Source organism: Syngnathoides biaculeatus, chromosome 8 (genome assembly GCF_019802595.1).
Source record: "Syngnathoides biaculeatus isolate LvHL_M chromosome 8, ASM1980259v1, whole genome shotgun sequence".
Classification (NCBI taxonomy): domain Eukaryota; kingdom Metazoa; phylum Chordata; class Actinopteri; order Syngnathiformes; family Syngnathidae; genus Syngnathoides; species Syngnathoides biaculeatus.
In genome coordinates, this window is record NC_084647.1 from 13,689,465 (window position 1) to 13,712,107 (window position 22,643).

General features: G+C 40.3%; 1 protein-coding gene across 3 annotated transcripts in view; it reads left to right on the forward strand.

Moving 5' to 3' along the window:
* Positions 1 to 317: 317 nt before the first annotated feature.
* vaspb (vasodilator stimulated phosphoprotein b) overlaps positions 318 to 22,643 on the forward strand; it is a 29,778-nt gene continuing 7,452 nt past the window's right edge. For 2 of the 3 annotated variants that reach the window (XM_061827620.1, XM_061827622.1), the window contains exons 1-5: positions 4,197 to 4,294; positions 16,604 to 16,775; positions 18,155 to 18,335; positions 20,452 to 20,518; positions 22,081 to 22,178. In XM_061827620.1, coding sequence (XP_061683604.1) covers positions 4,212 to 4,294; positions 16,604 to 16,775; positions 18,155 to 18,335; positions 20,452 to 20,518; positions 22,081 to 22,178 — 601 coding nt within the window. In that variant the 5' untranslated portion in view covers positions 4,197 to 4,211. Of the gene's footprint in view, positions 850 to 4,196; positions 4,295 to 16,603; positions 16,776 to 18,154; positions 18,336 to 20,451; positions 20,519 to 22,080; positions 22,179 to 22,643 lie in introns of those variants that run through there. The other variant, XM_061827623.1, reaches the window with a different exon arrangement.

Sequence of the window (22,643 nt, forward strand, 5' to 3'; positions counted from 1 at the left end):
TGCAATAAATAAAAGGCATGAAATCATTTTGAAATGTAAAAAGACGCAAAAGCGCCCATCAAGTCGATCAAAAGAGTTCGGGTGCGCGTGCCGTCGGTGGCCCCTTGGGCCCGCTCCCTCCAAAGATGATGACGCTCAGTTTTGATTGACACTTTCGAACATTTAAAACACCGCATTCAATCAATACATTCGTTCGCGTTCTGAAACTGTACTCGCGTTTTCGGTTTGTATGACAGTTTTGCTTTGAAGTCATTGTGGTTACAATTATTTATTTAGTTATTCACCGCCCCCCCCCCCCCCGGGAGGAATCTTGAACGCAACACGGGGCCGTCGTCCTCTTTGAAGCTGGCGGGCTGGGCCCACGCTGAGTTTTCAGACCGAGTTAAGCGATTCAGAAACGGAGCCGGACGGCGCCGCGAACCTTCGTAAAAGAGTTTTTTTTTGTTGTTGTTTTTGTTTTGCTTTTACACTAGCAGCGTCGTGGCTATTTCCCGGGTTCCTTACTTCTTTTTTTTTTTTTTAAACTCGTCGAAACCAACGTGAGATAGTGATTGGACTTGACAAGCCCGCCGCGCTACTGTATCCACTCCCCCCACCACCCCCACTCACTCCTCATCTCTCCCAGTTCCACACAACCAGGAAATCGTCGAGGTGTGCTTCGCTCGCCCCCCCCCCGCTTCGTTGCTACCCCGTTTGCGGGTGTAGATGCGACTCTACCCGCGCTCCGAGACATTTAATCGTTGTTGTTTCCGTTGTTGCTTCGGGTTCGGCTAGTTTGACTTTAATCCGCTTTCAAGTGAGTCAAAGTTGCCCGCGAGGAGAAGAGCTCCGCTCCGGCCAGACAATGAGGTGGGTAAACGACGACTCGGATCCCTTCATCTTCATTGTGTTTCCCAGGCCAAACACGTTGTTTGGGGCCACTAGTTTCAACAAAGGGGCGCCCGGGACACCATTCCGATCCGCTTTGTATAAACAAGCGTTGCACTTTGCCCGTCGTTCGAACACGCTTCTGCCCGTTTCCGCCACGTTGAAAAGGCAAAACCGCCTCACATCTTCTCGCTTTAAAACTGTATATACAAAAATATACATATTTTCAAGTAGAATGTATTGTTTTATAGGTCTTTGGGACCTTTTGTGTGAGAATATCCGGATGTTGTGCGAATCAGGAAGTGTGTGTCCGCGCGCTGTGACAGCCCCGGTGCTACCTGTTCAATCTTTTCTAAAGCTAGTCTCAAGTGGTTGAACAAGTCAGATGAACATTGTATGCATCTCAAACAATGCACATTCACTTTTTTTTTTAATTTGCGTAAGCTATACTTAACACTGATTATCTCATTTAAATGTTTAATGCATTATTTATGTGGTCTTAATAGCGTATGATAGCATTCTGTGTGTTTTCTAAAGACACTTTTAAGCTGCAACTGCAGGATCGTCGACTGCCCTAAATGCACGGCATGCAGTTTCGACCAAGCCGTCGCATTCCGTAGCCACGCAATACATTCACGTCTCTTTGCACTATTTATCTCCCTCTGGGTTTTGCAGCGGGGTTGGAATTGCTCAGTGGAAAAGAAGCTCGTGTCCTCAAATTCCATCAAATAACATGCTTTGGAAACCGCCACCATTCCTCACTTAAGCTCCCCGGGACTGATTTCATACTTGTGCCTTCGTTTTGAAGCAGCAAGCGACAACCTATCCGATGGTTGAGATTGTGTTGTGTGGAGCACCAACTTGCATTGCATTGCAAGTCTGATAACCTGTGTGACTAGTTCTTTATCTCAAACTTCTTGCGTCGGCTTTTTCCTTAACATTAGGCCTCTTTGGAAAGGTAGATCTCCTAAACATTGTATCACCGTTCCTTAACCTTTGTGGATAACATTGGGACAAGCAAGGCACGATAAAAGGTGCTTTCTTGAACATAGGAAAAGGAATGAATCAAACTCCACTTTGACTAAACAGTTGTAGGGCGACGGCGAGTATTGCAGATATGAAAGGCTGTAAACTTAGTCGGTGGGTTGTTGTTGCTTTAAACAATGCTTCTGTAAGGGATTATGGTAACAATTATATCCTTTTTCAAAGGTTGATCTGGAGCAACTGATACTAAATGGGAGTTAAAGAGTGCATTTAGTTGCCTTTCCTATGCATTGTTTTTTCTTTTTTTAAAATTTGATAACCTTCACTCCAAGGACCTCTGTGTCATCTCTGTCAGATAGGAAAGAAAAGTTCCTAAGCAAAAGTCTGAATCCAAAGAGGTGCGTCTGAGTTTGGTTGACCTGCCACTTTTGTTATTTAAAATATTTAGGAGTAACTTTGATAGCAAACGGGGAGGCGCTTGACTTGCATAAGAGCATAAAGCGTACACACTACATAGAGCAGAAAGGAACTGAAAGGAACAAAGCTGTTACATTTTTGTGCAGATCTCAATAAATATAGTAAAATAATGTGAAGTTAAGAGAATAAAGTATTTGTATCATGGGAAACAAATGGCTTTTTAACAGTGTATACCAAATTCCCACACAACCATAAATGAGACCAGCAACCGCACCTACAAGAGACCTGTCACGTATATCGGGTAATATTTATACCTGTGGTTAGATGAAAAAACATTCACAAAAAAGAAAAAGTGGTACAATTGCAGTGTTTATACTTCTGTGTGTGTTACACCAGGTTATTGAGCGCTGCCCTAAATATTAGCTGTAAATACAAGGTAACAAACAAGAACCCATACAGAATATCCCCAAAATCAAATCGAAAGTGACAGACCGTAGATTGGCAATTTGCATTGCCAGATTTGTACTCCAGCCAACCGTAGATCTGTTACCCAGCCGAAAACCTAAATATAGGGTGTCCTGAAAAATGTAAACACACTTTAAATAATTCTAATCTTGTTTATTGTAATTTGATTAAATTTGAACGTTAAAGAATTAACAGACATCTTTATGTAAAGTGTGTATACATTTTTTGGGACACCCTGTACTTTATTCTTTTAAAATGTTTTTCTGTTATTTTCATAGTTAAAATTCTAAATTGTGAATTTTGTGCATTTTATCTTCTATACCAACAAATTTCAGAATTTATTTCAAAATTGCAACGTTATTCCCGTAGTATTGCAAATTTAGATTTCGACTTCCAATTTATTCTTTTATATATTATCTCCCTTGATGTTTTGCCCCATTTTGTCTTCCAAACTAACCCCTCACCTATGTCTCAGATTTTTGTAAAGTCCTACATGAAATGTGGCAAAAACAGCCATGATTTATTTATGCCAAATTACAACTTTGTGAGGAATTCAGCAGAATGATGGCGTTATAATTGCTTTCAGTAACCTTTTCCTCCCTCTCGTAATGCACCAAAATAGCACTTAAAATGCCCCTCGCTATTCTTGCTAACTGATGTCAAATCAAAAGTATTTCTCTGCACGCCTTGTCCATTTCTTAAAAGCTTCTGCCACCAACAAGGGAGCTTCTCCCACAGACTCGCCTTGGCCTTGATATGTTGTCACGATTCTTTTCCAAGAGGTAGTTATGCATACCAAAATGCATATCGTCTATTCATGAAATTCTCCTGAAGTCGTCCGTGGCAAACTCCCATAAATCTCTGTGTCACAGAAGGTTGTCACCCAGACATTCAGCCGTGTTATTTTCCGACTGATTATTAATTATTAACTCAAGTAAAAGACTTCCCGTCTGGCAAAAGCAATCAGACACATGTGGACACCATATTAAAATGATGTACAATAAAGCTGGTGGTCATGATTATAAATAGAGATAAGAAAACATATTTTAGTCAGCACAAAAACACACAACATTACAGTTTATGACACAGTTCACACATGGTTTAGAATTTCAGGTCAATATCTTTATTTTCCATAGTTGAAACATTCCATCCAGTTTTTGGGTTTTGTGTCAATATAACGTGTGAGCAATGCAAATAAACAAAAATCACCATAGTCACCACTAATGCGTTTACCTGACCTCAAATGTAGTTCATCTTGCTTGCATTGTGCGGGGCTTGTAGATGGATATAAATCAATACACCTTAATAGTGGACAGTGGACCTTATGATTGATCACTTAGCTGTGAAAGTTGAGGATGCACCAGCTTGGAGATCCTTGTCTATTCTCATATATTTTTTTCAAACATTATTGGATTTATTGCATAGGCAAAAGCAAATGGACCTTTCCCATGGCTATCTTAAGCTCCGCCCCCTTAGCCATGTCCCACAAGCTTTCAAAATGGCGATTGAACAGAACATCTTTGAAGTCGATTCTCAATCGCGTATTCCAGATCATATTGGGGTATGTTTTTTCCACATATGTCAGACTTGTCCAAGAGAGTTTTACAGAGAGGTCTCAACTATTTCACGCAAGGATATGTACATGGAATTAGAGTTACAGCGAAACGTTGGTGATCGATGTAAAAATGTTTAACAGGATAAAGTAGTGGAAATTGTGCTGCGCATGTAAAGCAGGGTGAGTACTTTTTACTTGGAAAGATCACGAGTAATATCATTGTTGTCTTTACAAGTGAGTGGGTGTATTCATTTGATTTGAGTCGTAATGGAACCCAGTGCTCTGTTTTAAAAGTCTGATGTGATACAAATGGGCAAATAGACATTTCTCTTACGTATCCCTAACCTGACTCTTCAGCATAAAACATGACACACTTCGTTCAGCAGGTCAGTGATAGACTAACAAAGTGAAACTTGTTCTCCTCCAATGTTTAAAGCAGTAATAATAATTAAATTAAACTCAGAGTAGATACTTCTCCCTCACTTACCTTCGAACATACAGCCTTGTGTTTGTTGATATTGTCCACATTTAGTTGTACGTGCGCTCTTCCGAGAACTTTAATCCATCGTAGACACATCGTCAGCTGTGTTTTAGGCTTTGGAAAATGACTCAACCGGGCCCCTTGTAACCCAGCAGGATATCTTTCATCAGAATTGCACGTTCCCCAAGCGCATCTAAGGAACATTTTCTTCGTAACATTAACTTTTCCAAGCGCACGCTACTGACAACCAGCATTGCTTGTGGGACAATCTGGCGAGAGGGGCGTGTCAAGCCAGGGGATAAGACAATGCGGCTATCTGATTGCCTATTATTGTACGAGTGATTGACAGGCCAGAAAGGTCCATTTGACATTAAGTCTCCAGAATTTCAATCAACAAATGTAACCTAATGGAATATTTTGCGACTACACTTCACGGCCATAAGGTTTGATTAAGACACTCACATCCCTTTTCTTTAGAGATAACATAAAGAACCGGTGGTGCAAAAATAACATCTCTGCTCACCCTCTACATAGTGACAATGATCGTTGGACGCCACCTCATATTCACACCGGTCACTGGATAAGACTGACGTGGTGTTCTGTGTGACCCGTCTTCTCGTGTTGATCTTACCGTGTTGAAGTGAGGATTGGAATGCAGCGCCATGTTCTTTGTCATTTGTCCCTGTGGAATGTAAATGTTGACCACCAAGTGTAGTCGGCACATCAGAAGTACAACAGTTTCTCTTTTAAATGCGCTGTGAAGCCCATTTGGACCTACCTTACCTCTCAATATACAACTGTTGCCATTTCCACTCATTCTTTGTTGACTCTGGGGACGTCACGTCAATGCTAAATATAAAGTTGCACAGCTGTGTCATGTCGACAAAGAAGCAATGTAGAATTCCAGAGATATTTGTCCTCCTTTCTGTCCTTCCTTGTTTTCCTCTGCTGAGCTGTGTTTTTATAACACCATTGACATTGTGACTAATCTTGGCCTTGTATTTAGTACCACAGGAAGTACTTTTAACTGCTCTCTGTTTGAGGGGTGATTGCAGCCCACGCTCATGATTCATTGGCTGAGTTAAAAAAAGAAAAAAACAAGGTTTGAAATTATGGTTGTTCTAAATAAGCAGCAAGCTAGCTCGGAATTGCATGCGCACACTCATACGTAATTTCATCTTCTTAACCCACTAAATTCTCTATTCTATTCATTGTATGAATCTTCATTTCTTACCTCGCTGCCTTATTGATTAGCTTTTTAAGCAGCGAAAGGCTTCCTCCTGCCTGCTATATGTTTTTTTGAATTAGTTTATTTTGAGTAAGGGTGTCATGAGTAGCCAAAAAAGCACCTTTTTAATATTGTTGTTCTGCCTCGATCTTAACTAGTTTGTCCAAATGTCCTAACCCACCCCCAAGCTGTTATTTACAGAATTTAGCAACATTGTGTGTTCCCATATTAATCTAACAGATGTAGCCCGTTCCTTTTGCAATAATAGTGTTCACACCAAGGGGGTTGTGTAACATCCTTAACAGTAAGTTTGATTCTTTCATGTCTCCACTTGTCACAACTCACTTGCTCAGTCAGATTTTTCTTTTGAAATCTGATCTGAGCAGCACCTAGTATAAATACCTTGTTTTCTTTGAAAACCTCTAAAATTAATCAGATGTTTATAAGCCAGTCTAAAGTTCAATGAAAAACATACATTTCCTCAAATTCCCCATCAAATAATCGCGTTTAAGGAACTTGAAACTTCAGAGGTGCGCAAAATAGCTACAGCAGTGTATTGGATAAGCAACAATAGTTAAAGGTAATTAGGTCATTGTGGGCATTCTCGCCTGTTGGATGGAAAGTATTGCTTTATTGCATGCTTTGTGAAGGGAGTACATCATGTAATGTGCTTCAAAGTAGGGCGCAAAAGTGTCCACTATACCACACAGCCTGTGTCTGAGTCTCATCTGTATTGGGCTGTGAATTTAGCTACCACAACAACCTAACTCTGCCGCTCTCCTTCCCTGAAACATGTTACCCCTCTTGGTCCTCCCACCTTTTCTACTCATAAATAGGCCATTATACTGACCTGCCTCTTGGATTAGACGCTTTGCCGTAACATACAAAACCTTCCATTGTCCGCTTTCCTTTGTGGTGGCAGCCATTTTTTTTTCTTTAATTGCGGCTCTCTGCTATTATGATTGTTCTGTTTGATACTATAGTATTTAACTTTTGCTCTAGCTGGGCTGTCTCACATGGAAATTTTGCCATTGTTATCAAACTTTCAAGTGCCTCTATTTGTAAATCGCATAGGAATTAGCGTCATTGGCTAACTGTTCCACGGTCGTGTGTCTAAATTGGACTGGTCTGGGAAAAACTGGTTTCTTCCTGTACCCAAATGTTGTGGTGTCATGTAAGATGATGGAAAGCCTGCATCCAACAACAATGCAATTCATCATCTATCTAGAGATAGGGAAATACTGTGGAATCAGCATTCCCAGTGGCTTCTCTAATACTGAACAGTGTATTCCTGATTGTTCATTGCCTAATTGGACATAATTTGAAGCTGCTTTATGGTGTCATCTGTCTTACTATATCAAAAATCAAAGGTAAGGATAATACTTTGAACATGTTGGTATGATGCAAGTTTCACTTACTTTTAATCATTTAACCCATTCATGGGCAGGGTGGCAATTTTTTGCCTTATTAAGAAAAGTCTCCTAACAGGCCACAATCAAGGAAATAACACTTCTTTTTCATTCATATTTAAGCTATAAGATAACTTTACTCATTTGTAATCTCGTCCCAAAAATGGGATGCTGCCTGTGAGAGGGTACTTGGGTTTTCTTAGTAGATTCTCCCAAAAAATCAGAATCAGATTAAAACACTTAAATATTTTGATATTTTGAAGGATATAATGCGTGAAAATCATGATGTCCCAAAAACGGGACACTGCCCACAAATGGGTTAACCCATTCATGAACATAACCTAACCATACCAAACCCACATAACACTCTAAGTTATAATATAACTTTTGATCTTATGTGGAGAGATCCTTGTTACCCTTCTGGGTGCTAAAGAAGGCACTAAATATTTCCCTTTATGACCTTACTTATATGGTGCAATTCTCTTTTGGTGATTCAGAGAAGGGGTCATTTGTGTCCCCGTTGTCATCTGTTCAATGGCCAACACCCAGGGAAATATTATTACAATTAACAATCCTCCATCCAAACATTGTGAACTGGTTTCCAGCCAATTGCAGGGTAAATAGAGACAAACAATCATTCACACTCACATTCACACATATGGACAATTTAAGTCTTTAATTAATCAACCATACATGTTTTGGAATATGGGAGGAAACCTGGAGAAAACTATGCAGGCACGGGAGAACAGGCAAACTCCACACAAGGAGGCCAGCTATGAACCCGGAACCTCAGAACTATGAGGCAGATGTGCTAACCAGTCACCCACCGGTGTGTGTAAGATTACGGCCAATCCTCATGTTGAACAATATTACTGAAATGCAAGTGCAAGTTGCTTGACTAGATGCAGCGCCACACCTGTAATAGACTCCTCCTCCTGCTACCTCAGCAATGAAATGACAGGCGGTGCCGATAGGTTGCTGTAATAGTTGCCTTTACAATGACAGATAGCAGCACGTTTCATTGCAGACGTCTTTACTGCGAAACACTACAGAAAGAGCAAACAAAGCATTTGTAAGTTTTTAACGGGAAAAGAGAGAGTGCTATTTGTTATCGCTTGTCCAGTCTGGTTTTGATGATCTTCTGTATCCTCTAATACAAATAGATTGTTGGTACTAAAATTGGTGAAACAAGGGAAATGTGTAACAACAAAAATCACTGTGGATTGTTCTTCAGTAGGTCATCCTCTTTCTTTGGCCGAGACTATAGAGGATTATGGTCCAACCTGTAAAAGGAATTGAGCTCACATAGAGAAGGGCAGAGGTGAGTTGGTTCCAAATATGGGCAATGGGTTTGTACACGCAAACACCAGTGCCTCGGAACCAGGAGGGAATTAAATTGTACTCTTGAAATGGACAGAATGGGCTCATGTTTGCTCAAGCTTACTCAGATTTACCTCAGTGCTTCGTAAACTATGCCAGTAAGAGTATGAGTCAGCGTGCAAAAATGTTGAGTTTTGCGGAGTCGCGACGTTTCAGCTGACGATACCATTTCATTCACACAAAGATAGAGAGGAACTAAGAATAGTTTTGGAAAGTCAGGGACCTTTTTTCTGTTCATTTGACTCATGGGAAAAAAATATATATATATATATAATTGCCTGCAGCCTGTTGTGGATGCTGATTTGTGTGCATTTTAGTGCCTGAAAGGACCTGTCCAAAAAGACTGTGGCATGAGGAAAAGAGAGAAAGAAATAAGCATATGATGTCCATACTTTTTTAAAGGTGAAGGGAGAGTTCCTCATCAATTATTTATATGATGTTTCAAAGAAACATCGTATGATTTGTTGCTAAACTTAATATTTTAACTGGTCTGTTAGTGCATGTCATGTTCTTGTTGTTTTACCAATACCGTGTACTGTGACTTTTATGTATGTATTTATATTGTATCATATGCAGTAAAAGTCTACTTGAATGAGTCTTTTAGTTATTGTAGCTTATATCTAATATTTGTATACCTAACTGTGGAGGTCTTTTTTTTTCCATTCCATTCCACAATCCAAGTTATTTTGGTCCAAGTTACAATAGGTGCACTTAGCTTTTTGGGTTTGTAGTCTTTCTATACATTGATTAAGCTTGACTGCTGGTGTTTTTCTTTTATCTTCATTTGTGTGGCTGGGGAGGTGTGCGTGTCAGCAATTGGCACATTTCGACAAGGTAATGTTCGCCTTAACGGAATACAGTAAACCCCAGTTATATCGTAGTTCAGTTATCTCTGTCCCGCTACATTTGAGATTTTTCTGTTTGGGAGGCCAAGTTTTCTTCACTTGAACCATGCTGCGTATATCTAGGTTCAGAACGCTTGCTGCTTCCTTTTTACACTTTATAATAGGGATGCCTTATTTCATTCTTTGTGACCACGACTCAAAAATATCTAATATGATTGCCTATACATCCCACTTGTATATTTGCATAAAATGGGATGTTCTCTCTTTGCATTTTGTCTTGTGTGTTTTAAAAGAAATACGATTAATAAAGTGACAAACAAATCCATTGGCCTTCTAGTGTTTTAAAGAGAGCAAGTTATTATATACAGCAGATGGACAGTGATGCACATAGACTGAGGGTAGGCACAATTGAGCTCGTGCACCTATGGCACCGAAGTCACGTGACTGGCTATATTGTCGGTCTAACAGAGCATTCTTCAATGCTCAGCCGGTTGGAAACTGTAAACATCACTGTGATTGCAAATGCATAGGAATCATTTGAGAACAATGCATATTTAAAAAAAATAAATAAATAAAAAAGAACTTCTGTCGGGGAGAGGTTTACCAAAGTTTAACGTGTGGCCGCAACACGCTTTCGGATATGTTGGAGACGATTCCCTGTCTTTTTTTTTTCTTTACGTTTTTTAAACACGGAAGTGTGTTGCGGCCACACGTTAACCTATGTAAAGCTGTTCGTGACAGACTGTTTATTTTCTTTTTTAAAAAACGCGTTGGACTCATTTGAGAACAATGAATATTAAAAAAAATTAAATAAAACGTCTGTCAGGGAGAGGTTTACCAAAGTTTAACGTGTGGCCGCAACACGCTTCCGTGTACGTCGGAGACAACTCCGTCTTTTTTTTTTTTTTTTTGATACGCATTGTTCTCAAATGAGCCAACTTGGCATTATAAATACATCTTGGGAATTTGAGATTGAGAAGAATAATTCCTCCCTGAAGTGAAGTGATCGCTACACAGTTGTATTTGGTTGGGCACCATCCATCACGTTTAATTGCCAAAATCAATCTATCTTGTATTTTCAGCTAGTATTCTATCGAATGACCTCTTTGAATATCTGTCTAGTCTGTTGTAACAACCAACAGTACAACAAGTCTCGGGATTGTGTATATTCTGCTTCAGTTCAATGTCCCCCACACTGTCGAGCAGCTCTTTTGACCGGCAATATGGCCCCATGAAAATAGTGACGTCACGTGCACGAGCGCTATGCAGTCACGTCACATCACGAGCGAGCATGCTATTGTGTATACCTCCCAATATCATAGTTGCAGCATCATGGCCTCCTCCCGTTTAGCATGTGGGATTTGGTCCCCATACGCTGGCATAAATGTTCTTATCATGTCATACTCCCAACCGGTGTAGAATACACTGCACACATTTTATTGTGGTTAAACTCAGGAACGTGCACTTAGGTATGTTGTTTTATAAACACGTTTCCTCTTTGAAACATTCACTTCCTCTTCTCACTTCTGCAAACAGTGGACCCTGTCTACAATTATTTGGAATGTCCCGTTTGTATCGTGTAACATTGAATTTGCTGCGAAAGAGAAAGTGAAGGGCAATATTTGTTCTCCATAGAATGTGTGTGCTATATACATGTACAGTGCGTATGGGAAATATTCAGACTCCATTACATTTTTTACTTATATTGCCCCCCCCTCCTAAAAAATCATTTTAAGTATTTTTTTCTTCATTAATTTACATGCAGCACAATACATTGAGAGGATTTTTTTGTTGTTTTTGTTTTGCAGATTTATTAAAAAAGAAAAATGTAAGTATCACACAGCCATAAGTATTAAAACCCTTTGCTTTGTCACTCATGTATTTAACTCTGGTGATTTCTTCTGGTCATCCTTGAGATGGTTCTGCACCTTTGTTGGGAATCCAACTGTTTGATTATACTGATTGAATTTGATTATGGAAGCTACGGAACTGTCCATATAAGACCTTACAGCTCACAGTGCATGTCAGCGCAAATGAGAATCAGGAGGTCAGGGGAACTGCCTGAAGAGCTCAGAGACAGAATTGTGGCGAGGCAAAGATCTGGCTGAGGTTACAAAAAAATTCTGCTCCACTTAACTTTCCCAAAAGCACAGTGGCCTCAATAATCCTTAAATGCAAGATGTTTGGGATGACCAAAATCCTTCCTAGTGCAGGGCGTCTGCCCAAACTGAGGAATCAGGGTAGAAGAGCCTTGGTAATGTAAACGGGTAAATAAGAACCCAAAGATCCCCGTTACAGAACTACGTCATCTGCAAGGAGGAATGGCAGAGGAACCCAAAAACTAGGTGTGAAAAAACTTGCTCATTCCCCAAAACATTTATGACTGTATTAGCTGAAAGGATGCTTCTAAAAAATACTAAGCAAATGATCTGAATACTTGAGACTGTGATTTTTTTTTTTTTTTTTTTTTTTGTTTTTGTTTTAACTGCAACAAAAATCTTTTTTTGGCAACATGGGGTGCTGTTTGTGTATTTAATGGGAGGGTGTAAAATTAGAAAGATGGAGGTACGCACTGGAAAGGAGGTGAATGAAGATTAGCTGAAATAAAACAAAATATATGTGCGTGAATGAGAGGGGCGGAGGAGGAAGAATGAAGCTCCAGGGAGAAGAGATAGCGAGGGTGGACGACTTCAAATACTTGGGGTCAACGATACAGAGCAATGGAGAGTATGGTAAGGATGAAGGGCAAAGTTCATAAAAGTGGTGAGACCGGCCATGATGTACGGATTAGAGACGGTGGCACTAAAGAAACAGGAAGCAGAACTGGAGGTAGCAGAAATGAAGATGCTGAGGTTCTCGCTTGGAGTGACCAGGTTGGATAGGATTAGAAATGAGCTCAATAGAGGGACAGCCAAAGTTGGATGTTTTGGAGACAAGGTTAGACAGACTTAGATGGTTTGGACATGTTCAGAGGCGAGAGAGTGAGTATATTGGTAGAAGGGTATTGAGGATGGAGCTGTCAGGGAAAAGAGCGAGAGGACAACCAAAGAAAAGGTTGATCGATGTTGTGAGAGAGGACATAAGGACAGTGGGTGTTAGAGAGGAAGATGCACGAGATAGGCTGAGATGTAAAAAAAATGACACGCTGTGGCGACCTAACAGGACAAGCCGAAAGGAAAAGAAGATTATGATCAAGTGAATAGGAAAAGCAGTGATGGGACAGTGAGTCTGAAATGGACACCATACTGTTGGTGTTACTCTGCTTTAGTGTCTACACTCAGTTTACCTTTTCATAAATATATTTCATCTATGCTGTCGTTACCTAAAATAGCAATCCTGGTGTCCAGAATCATTACTGTACAAATGTTACATAAATGTGGGAACTACATGCGCACTGTCCTTATTATACAGTAAGTCAGGTCGTTTTAGCTGATGTAAGTATATGCTGCCGTGTTGCATAAGATATCCCCCACACGAGTAGCACCAAGAGACACAGCTTGTTAAATTGTTTGATTCAAGAGAGGGAGAGGGAAGAGACAGAGCGACAGGGCCTGACCGAGCTTGCCAGCGCTGTGGCAGAGAGTTCCGAGAGCCTTATACTCCCATATACAGACATTTCCAAGAGAGCATGTTCCCTGGCCTTGTGCTGCGGTTTCCTGTTAACCCCTCACCGCCCAAGGAACCATAGAAAGATGAGATCAGTTTTTTTTTTTTTTTTTTAAATCCAAATTGCATGTGTGTGCATGTTTGAACAGGGTTTAGGGGCCCTTTATACAATCATTTCAAGTGAAAATTGGTAAAACTGTCACTTAATTTACAGGACAACTGCATTTTTTGGATCGTGATAATGGAAACGTTTCAAGTTTTTGAAAATTATATTGTCGTTTCAAAAGCAACCATTTGGAAACTGGAGGCTGCTTCGCCGGCAAAGTTTATATTTCTGCACCGCAATTTTTTCCAGTGGAGTCAATGGCATTACTTACCAAAGTATAAATTCACATCACATAGCCTGCTGAATGATTTTTTTTTTTTAGGGGGGGAGAAAAGCAGATTGTACGCATCCGCCAAGTGTTTTTGTTCCATTGCTAATTTTTGGCATTGCATTGATATCAGAGGTCCCGTGACTTAATGAGTTTTTCTCGTCAGGAGGAGACCTGCGTGATCATTTGTTAGCGCATCATCATTCCAATGGATGTATGCACAATAGTGACATCGTAGGGTCTCATGCAGTGTTGGTGGTCTGAAACATACAGTGAATCGACTGTAATATTAGGTAACCAGCGAAGAGAGCTTTTGGGACATCCTAATAGAATGTAACCCTGCTGCATTTCTTACTTCACTTTTGAGAATGGAACTAGGCAGGCACGCAACAGCTGCGTGAGTGCATGAGGTGTGTTCAGGGACACTGTGTAAATGGGAGAGAATAACCTAACCCCTAACTCTCACAAGGGAACTGGTAATCTTTCACCGGTGAAAATATTTTTGCTCCCCACATGTTCTATATTAATAGCACGCGCTTTGTTGTGGACAAAAAAATGTAAACCTCATAAAAACTGGAAAAATGTGCAAGTTTCAACTTAATTTCCAATGTCCATCCACTGTTTTTGATGGGAACCTCGTCCCTGCCAAATAGTCGCCACATATTTACGTCAGTTAGCAGCTCTCCTGCAGTTGGCATATCTAGTTTTCGCTTCATATTTCTCATGTGGGTACACGACCTCGTCCGTATGCCAATGCCCCACACAAGCTTTTAGAGTCTCTGTAGTTGTATCAATAATGCAGTTGCTCCCTCTCGGTCTCACCCGTGAGCCATCACTTTCTATGCTATTAAAAATGTATCCATTTCCCAGTCCAAAGTCTCCATCCCCTCCCAGTTCCCATAAGCCCCTTCTCTTGACCGCACATTGATGTGTGTTCGACGCTCATCCGATCAGGAATCCCAGCACAATTTTTTTTTTTGTCATCTAATCCTCCAGCCAATATTCATTTTTAACCTCATGCAACCGTCTACCCACTGAACATTTACAGGGCAATGGTATTAACTCATATTTGACATTATATGAGAGAGTATTTAGTTTTTATTGACACTTGTTTTCATCAGTTGTTAACGCGTTTCACCCAATCTACTGGAACATTTACAGTACATGATACAGCAACAATGAAATGATCCTGCTGCAGTCAACGTAGTGAGTAATATTTTTGCTTTTCCGTGTTTTCCCGGACTGCCGACAGACAGGACAATGAACCTAACATTTGCAACAGTCACAACAAATGTGTGTGGGAGTGACTATTGATTGATTGGGCTAAAGCAGTCCTTATAAGGAGGGATTTGCAGCAGGAAGTGGGTTGCGGTCTAGGTGCTGTGTCACAGGAAGAGGAGTAGCAGATTGTTTCATAGATGAGACAGATGGAGGAAAAGATGGATTAAGGCACTGTGGGGGTGAAGGGTTTGTGGGGTGTATAAAAGAGGACGTAGTTGTCTCATTCCCCCCCACCCCCCGTCTTTCCCTTGTCTGTGATTCACTTAAGTGTTGTTGGTGTGGTGTGTGGATCGGTCAAGATATACAGTACCCAAATGTGGAGTTCAACCAAGTTTAAATACATATTGCCTTTTATTTAAAGGGGAATTCCAGTGCTTCGCATGAACAATGTATCCAATAGGTCATGTAATATCTACTCTATTTTGACAATGTGATGTTAAATCCTCTCCCATTTAATAGTGTTTTGAGAAGATTTTTATCGACAATTAAACATTTTCAGGTGCGCCACTATTTTCGTGAGTCATTTTGGATGGTTCTTTGGGCGGAATGACATGTCATTCCCATCCGAAGAACCATCCGAGGCTGCCGGCCCGAAGCTCCGGGGGCCTTTGTTTACGCACTTATGTCCCTCCCGTAGCCCTCTGAGTAGTCAGACTCCGGCGTCATTCCACCCAAAGAACCATCCGAATATTGAACATTTACAGCCAAAGGTTCACATCTATATGGAAGTATTCCTCCGTCTTCCCGATCAACCAGTCCTGCTATTTCTTCATCAGATGAGGATAAATGCGAGAAATCAGCGCTGGGCATAATGTAATCGAGCCTTTGGTGCGCACCTTACACGTCACATCCACGCACGTAAGTCAGGCGACTCGCGAAAATGGCAGCGCCCCTGAAAATTCGTAATTGTCGATAATCTTCTCAAAACACTATTAAATGAGAGAGGATTTAACATCACATTGTCAAAATAGAATACATGTTACATGACCTATTGGATACATTGTTCATGTGAAGCACTGGAATCCCCCTTTAATGATATCAAAGCTCATTTTTTAGTTTTTCTGCAGTGGTTGATGCAGACGTTGTTGAAAGATTCTCGTGCAAAGCACAACTTCCTGTCTTTGTCAACTTCAGCTACGCTTGTCTTGTGCCACACTTTTTTTGAAAAAAATTTTGCTCCCCGCACAAGAATAATACACCACATTTTGTCTTGATTTTCTGCTGATTTTTCATAATGATTCAGCACTGGTCTGTCATATCAATGTTGCTGTTTCTTATTGATTATGCAATTCCGATGCTTGCATGAAATGACTTGGTTGGTCAGATGAGAATATTTGATGTATCCAAGGTGTGAGTTGGGTTTTAGCTGAAAAATGAAAAGTCAGACAGACACACAACATCATGAGATCTCAGGTAATTTAAGAAAGGTGCTGTTAAAAAAAAAAAGACATTGTCAGAAACCCGCACTGTAAACGTGTGTGTGTGTGTGTGTGTGTGTGTGCGCACTTGTACAACTAATGAAGTCCAATACCAAAAAGAGAAGGCAAGTATCCAAGATTCAGTCTTTACAAAGCCCAACGGAACAAATAATTGGTTATTCCCAGGGCTGTAACATAACCTGGTCGAGGTAGAGATTGGTGCTCTGATAATGTGTTGCTTATGCTTCCGTATAATCTCTCACACATGAAACATACTCTACCTGTCATTGTAGTGAGTCGAGTATCTGCCAGGCTCGGGCCACTGTGATGATCTATGATGACGGCAATAAGAAGTGGCTGCCGGCAGGTGCCGGACCCCAGACTTTCAGCAGAGTCCAGATCTATCACAATCCCTCCAACAATGCCTTCCGAATAGTTGGACGCAAGATGCAGACAGACCAGCAGGTAAAGGTTACTCACTTTGGGCTGTGTTTAACCTAATTAGGAATTATTGAGCAATGTGCATGTATGCATGTTTAGTTTATTTACGTCTGTCATATGGTGTGTGGACATGGCTTATGTCCAAAATTGTTTCTTTATGGTGTAAGAGTTCCCCCCCCTTTTTTTTTTTTATCTTAATCTAGTAATCTATTTTGGCAGGCGTTTGTTGTGCAAGAACCTAAAGTTGCTCTTTGTCCTGTTTGTACATATTTGGTAAATAACTGAATAAGGAAGAAGCAATTTTGCAGCACAGTGTCCTATAAAGCTTTGCTTTGCCCATCTCTTCCAATTTGCTTAACAAAACATCAGATGCCATTTTAGAATTACATTGTAATTAATCTGATGTCATACAATTTTGTGAGATTTGTGTGACTTCAGAAGTTATGGTCATTTGCTGAACTGTCATGGATATCATCATGGAATAACTTAGTATAAGTTATGAAACTAAAGCTCAGTGAGCATTTATTGTAAATGATTATTCTGTTATTGTTGTTGTAGCCACAGATGTGGTAACGTTTACATTTACACTTTATTTTCACTGTAAAACTAAAAACCAGTACAGTGCTTTTTCACTTTTTACCAAGAATAGTATTTTTTTTTTTTCCACTCATCTTTTACCTACAATGGAACGTCAGTCTCATTCAGTTCCAGTACTATCTGGTTAAGTTATTACTAGAACATATGATGACTCATGAAATAACATTAGATCAAAGTGGAGCCATCAAGTTTCAGTAATAAGGGTTAAGTGAGTTTGGAGGGATCTATTCTTGACTACACTCTCGTTCTGCCTGCTGCCTCAGCGTCTCAGTTTAAACATTCACCAATGTAAAGTGCTCCCCAGAGACGGCGTCTTAAAGTGGATGATGTTTCCTGTGAGATACTTGGCCTGTTCAGGCATTTCCTGTGACAGTTTGGGGGGAAAAAGGCTCATTGCCCAGTCTGGGCCCTTTTTTCTCTTCGTGTGTCCAATAGTGGAAATTGACATCACCAAGGTCCAACTGTGTAATAATGCATCTTTCCTGTCCTTTCCCTCAAAATGTATTTTGGTCTCTATGATACTCACCTTTCCTCTTTGTCTGCTCTGTGGAATCCAGAGCCTGTTAAACAAATAGTGAAATGGCATGTCAGCACATTCAGGCAACACTCAAAACCACAACATTGTTTCCCTCCTCATTCACCAGCTTGACGCCACCTACTGGTTTGAATAAAGAACCACGAGTTTGGGTTTTCTAACCACTAATTGAGGAATGTTCCAGAAAATACACACCCACACGTTTTTCTGACTTTTTTAGTTAGAGAAAGTCACATTTTTGAATGTGCCCTTTGTCCTTGTCTTTGTACAGGTTGTTATAAACTGTCCTATTGTGCGAGGGTTGAAGTACAACCAAGCCACACCTAATTTCCATCAGTGGCGGGATGCTCGGCAGGTGTGGGGCCTGAACTTTGGCAGCAAAGAGGATGCTGCGCTCTTTGCCAATGGCATGACACACGCTCTGGAGGTGCTCAGCTCCATGGCAGACGCAGGTGCTGGCTCTCACTACCTCAAGTAGCTTCAAAACCCGTTTTCTCCAATATTCCCGTTTGGTTGTTGTTATCACAGTGTTGTCAAATAGAATTAATGCTTACTCTTTCAAAGTCATCTTTGTGGTTTTATTCGATGGACTGTAATATAAGGTACAAGGACTTATCTGATTTCGTGGTGAAATTATAATTTCACATTGTTGTAGTAATACAGACCACATTGCTTACCTGCTGTGTCTCGCATATTAATTTAAGTAACATCCCATTCTTAAGCCACAGGATTTAATATGATGTTAGTCTGCCCTCCTCTGGGAAGGCTTTCCACAAGGTTGGAGGAGAGATTTCAGACAAGTCTATCCTTCCAGCTTTGTCTTCCCAGCTTCCCCCCAAAATTGGCGATGACCCTTGCGTTTCCAGTGCATAAAATAAGGTTCATACAGACGGGATGAGAGACTTTGGTGTGGATATAATTGGCTGACCTGCACAGGGTCCTAATCTCAGCCTGATAGAACAACTTTGGAATCAAGTAGAGCAGAGATTAAAGATCCTCGCCTTCTCCTCCAACATCAGTGAGTGACTACACAAATACATTGCTGGAAAAATGGTCAGAAATTCCCATAAACAAACTGACAAACCTTGTGGTCAGCCTTCCCAGAAGCGTTGAAGCCGTTAGAGCTGTAAAGTGTGGATCAGAGTCATATTGAACCTGATGGATTAAGAGTGGGATGTCACTTATTGTAGTTTGACATTTACAGTACGCATCCCCTCGTCCCCCCCCAAAAAGATTCATTGGAAAGTGTTTTTTTTTTTTCAGATTGTATTAACAAATGCTAACACCTAGAGGTTGTGCGGGGGGGGGGGGAGGAAACTTTCATGCTAATATGATATGCAATGTCACAAATTTTTGCTGTTCATCCAAGAATCATAAAAGCCTCGCCGGCACTGCCATATCATATCCTTTATATTTGCGGCTACCACATCTGTTGGCGGCATCAGATTAGCATGTCTACTAGATGGCTGATTTATTTTGTTTATTTCCGCTTCAACGGAATACATCTTCAAAGGTGAAAAATGTTGAGTAACATTTTCTACTATTAACACCATCATGATTAACACCTTCAGAAGAAAACACAAAAGACAACCGGAAGACCAGCACACCAAAAGTTGATGTGGAACTAATTAATATTTGTCATCACACCACCACAGTACTTTCATTCAAATATGAAATGTAGTGTGTCTAGTGTTTGAAATGTGGAAATACAATCCTGGAAATTTTTGTTGCTTACCACAGAATCACAGGATATCGCGGGTGCAGCCATATCTAGTACTAAAATACTACTAAAATGTCACGCGTATCTTCGAGCAGTGATTTAAGTCGATCGTCTTTGTTCATTGCGACCATGAGAACACAAGAAGAAATCGTACAGTCAACACAGTTACAGTTCGATACAGTTTGATTAAGATATATATATATATATATATATATATATAAAGTAAACACACAGACACACTCAGCACACAGACACACTCAGCACAATATTTGAAAAAACATATAGACTTCATGTTTTCAGCATAGATGGTAGTAAATCTATGGTGCGTGTTATACATAGGCGGAAGGGTTTTCCTATTGTTGGGGTCAGTTTTGGTAGTTTGTATTAAAGTTGTGAGCGTATTATGAATACATTTCAGTAAATTCATGCCAGTGAAGGCAGGTGAATGTACAAATAATATAGCCATACTTCAGGTTAATCTCCACTAAACCCAGCTATGACTCTTAACTTCTACTAACAACCCACGACAAATTTGGCTGCTATCAGACATGTAAAAATCATAGCAACTCGGTCTTCAACAATGCCTGTAGTTCCTTGACACCAATTATTACTTTCCTGTGAGCTCGTGCTTTGACTCTCTTTTTGTGGCATTTTAGGGAATGATAAAGAGAGCCCAAAATAACCAAATTTTTAGTTTATTTCTTCAATTTTTGCCAACAATTGATTATAAAGTGAAAAACAGGCCAATCAGGACCATAGTAACAAAAAAAAAGTTTGCTGGTGGGTATCCAAACTTTAGTAACCTTTTACATTTACTCTAATTTGCTTTGTGCATTATATTTTGGCAGGCTATGCAACCCTTCCGCGGCCGATGTCAAACGGTCCATCTCCCGAAGAGATTGAGCAACAAAGGAGGTAATAAAGCTTGACACATTATTTAAATGCCTCCACATGCAATCCACAAAATATGTTTACATCATTGTGCTGTGGGCTCAAATGAGCGTGGTTATGCAATGTCTTAATTCTAGGCAGCAAAGCCAAGGTCTCTCCCCCCAATTGTTATTATTATCTTTGCACCAAATGAGTTAAGAGCCACTATAAAGGTTTTCTGTTGTTCTGTCTACTGGTATCATATATCCAGACTACATTCTCTCCATTAAGTTCATTTAACAATCAATAGTCACTTCAGGCAACCTAAGCTTTGCAGTTGTCCACTTGGCAGTTTTGCACAAGCATATGCACGGGATTTGGTGCCATTATCCTGACACTGTTAAACTGTCAGCCTCTGTAGGTTAAAGGTTAAATACACAACGAGGCCAGCACATCTCACATCAGCGTCACCTTCTGTTCTCCACCGTTTCTCCAGCAGTGGCCGTTACTCTGGGCCGCATGGACGTTGCATTAACCTTTTAATCTCATTTGGACTAAAAGGTCTGTGATTGGCTTGCGAGACTGCCTGTCAAACCAGTGTTTGTCCTGCCTGTTGCTGCCATGCTGTGGCTTAGGGACTAAAGCACTGATTTACATGCAGGTCAATGTTATTTACACTCCTGGCTTTAAGCACGATGAGTGTCCAAATACTGTATGAGAATCATGTTTAACTAGAACTATCAAACAGTTGTGATGTTGTCGCGATTAACCCACCGCCACTGACATCAGGCAATGAAGCAAATGTGCGTATGATTGTGTACTTTTTTTGTGTTGTGTGCGTGTATACTTTCATGTTGTTTGTATTCTGTGCGAGAGCTGTGCTGCATACAGCTGCAAAATGCCAGATGTGGTGGGGACTTAGTCGAAGAGAAATGAAGCAACTCGAATTAGGCCACAATGTCCATCTGTGGACTTCTTAGCGACAACACAATTTGTGCAGTATACTTTATATTGCATACTTTATCATGCAGTTGAAATCAATGCAATTCCTGATTTTGGTACACTGATGATTTCAGTTGTTGTAGCTAGCATATATCGTCCAGTATGTGGAACAATAGCTTGTTTATTGTATCCTACTAGGGGAATCTAGGGATTAATCATGGTCCTTCTGTTTGGATTTGTTTGGATCAAATTCACATGTAAGCCTCTTTTACACAGAGATACCACAAAATCATTCAATTGAAGCCATAACAGCAGATTCAGCATGTAGCTATCCATCACGTCATCCCGCAACCATATGCTGTAATTATAGATGCCTGATGATTTCACCACCAGCTTCCACTGTGACATAGACACTAGTTCTGGTACTATCTACAATTACTAGTAAGTTAGAAATTACTTTCAAAATAGTATATTGCTGGTGTCACCAACTTTTTTTTCAAATTGACAGATTCTTCATCAATGCAAAGTTTTACCAGTGTGATGCATAATTATGAAGTAACAAATTTGCTCAAATCACCTTTAATAGGTTATTTTTCAATGACATTTAAATCTGTTCTAGATATTACATAAGAAGTAGTACAGTGGTGACAACTGTGTGTTTGCAGGTTGGAGCAGCAGAAGCTGGAACAGCAAGAACGGGAGCGTAATGAGCGAGAGCGTCAGGAAAGAGAGAGATTGGAAAGAGAGAGACAAGCAGCAGCAGGTCAGGAAAAATGACCTGTTCGTCAGTCCCATGCATTGTCCCCCCCACCCCCTTTTTTTCTGTGACATGTACATTTGGAAACCAAACGTTTACATACACTGTGCAAAAACACACATTTCATTTTTTTTTTCCTCACTGTCTGGCGTCAAATCAGTCTAATCCTCTCTTGTTTCTGATATGTCAGGATCGCCAAAATTATTTAATTTTGTTACATACAATAATAATGAGAATTTCTTGGAATTTTATTTTCTTTGAGGTCAAAAGTTTACATGCATTAAAAGTACTGAGTCTTTAAAGAACATGGGTAAGCCCAGACGTTGAGGTCATAGCTTTGGAAGCTCCTGAAAGGCCACTCATCAAGAATGAACCCATTACTTTTTAAGAAAAAGACAGATTTGCCAGATTACAGTATGCAAAAAGACTCCAAGAAAAATATCGTAATTTCTGAAGAAAAGTCTTGTGGTC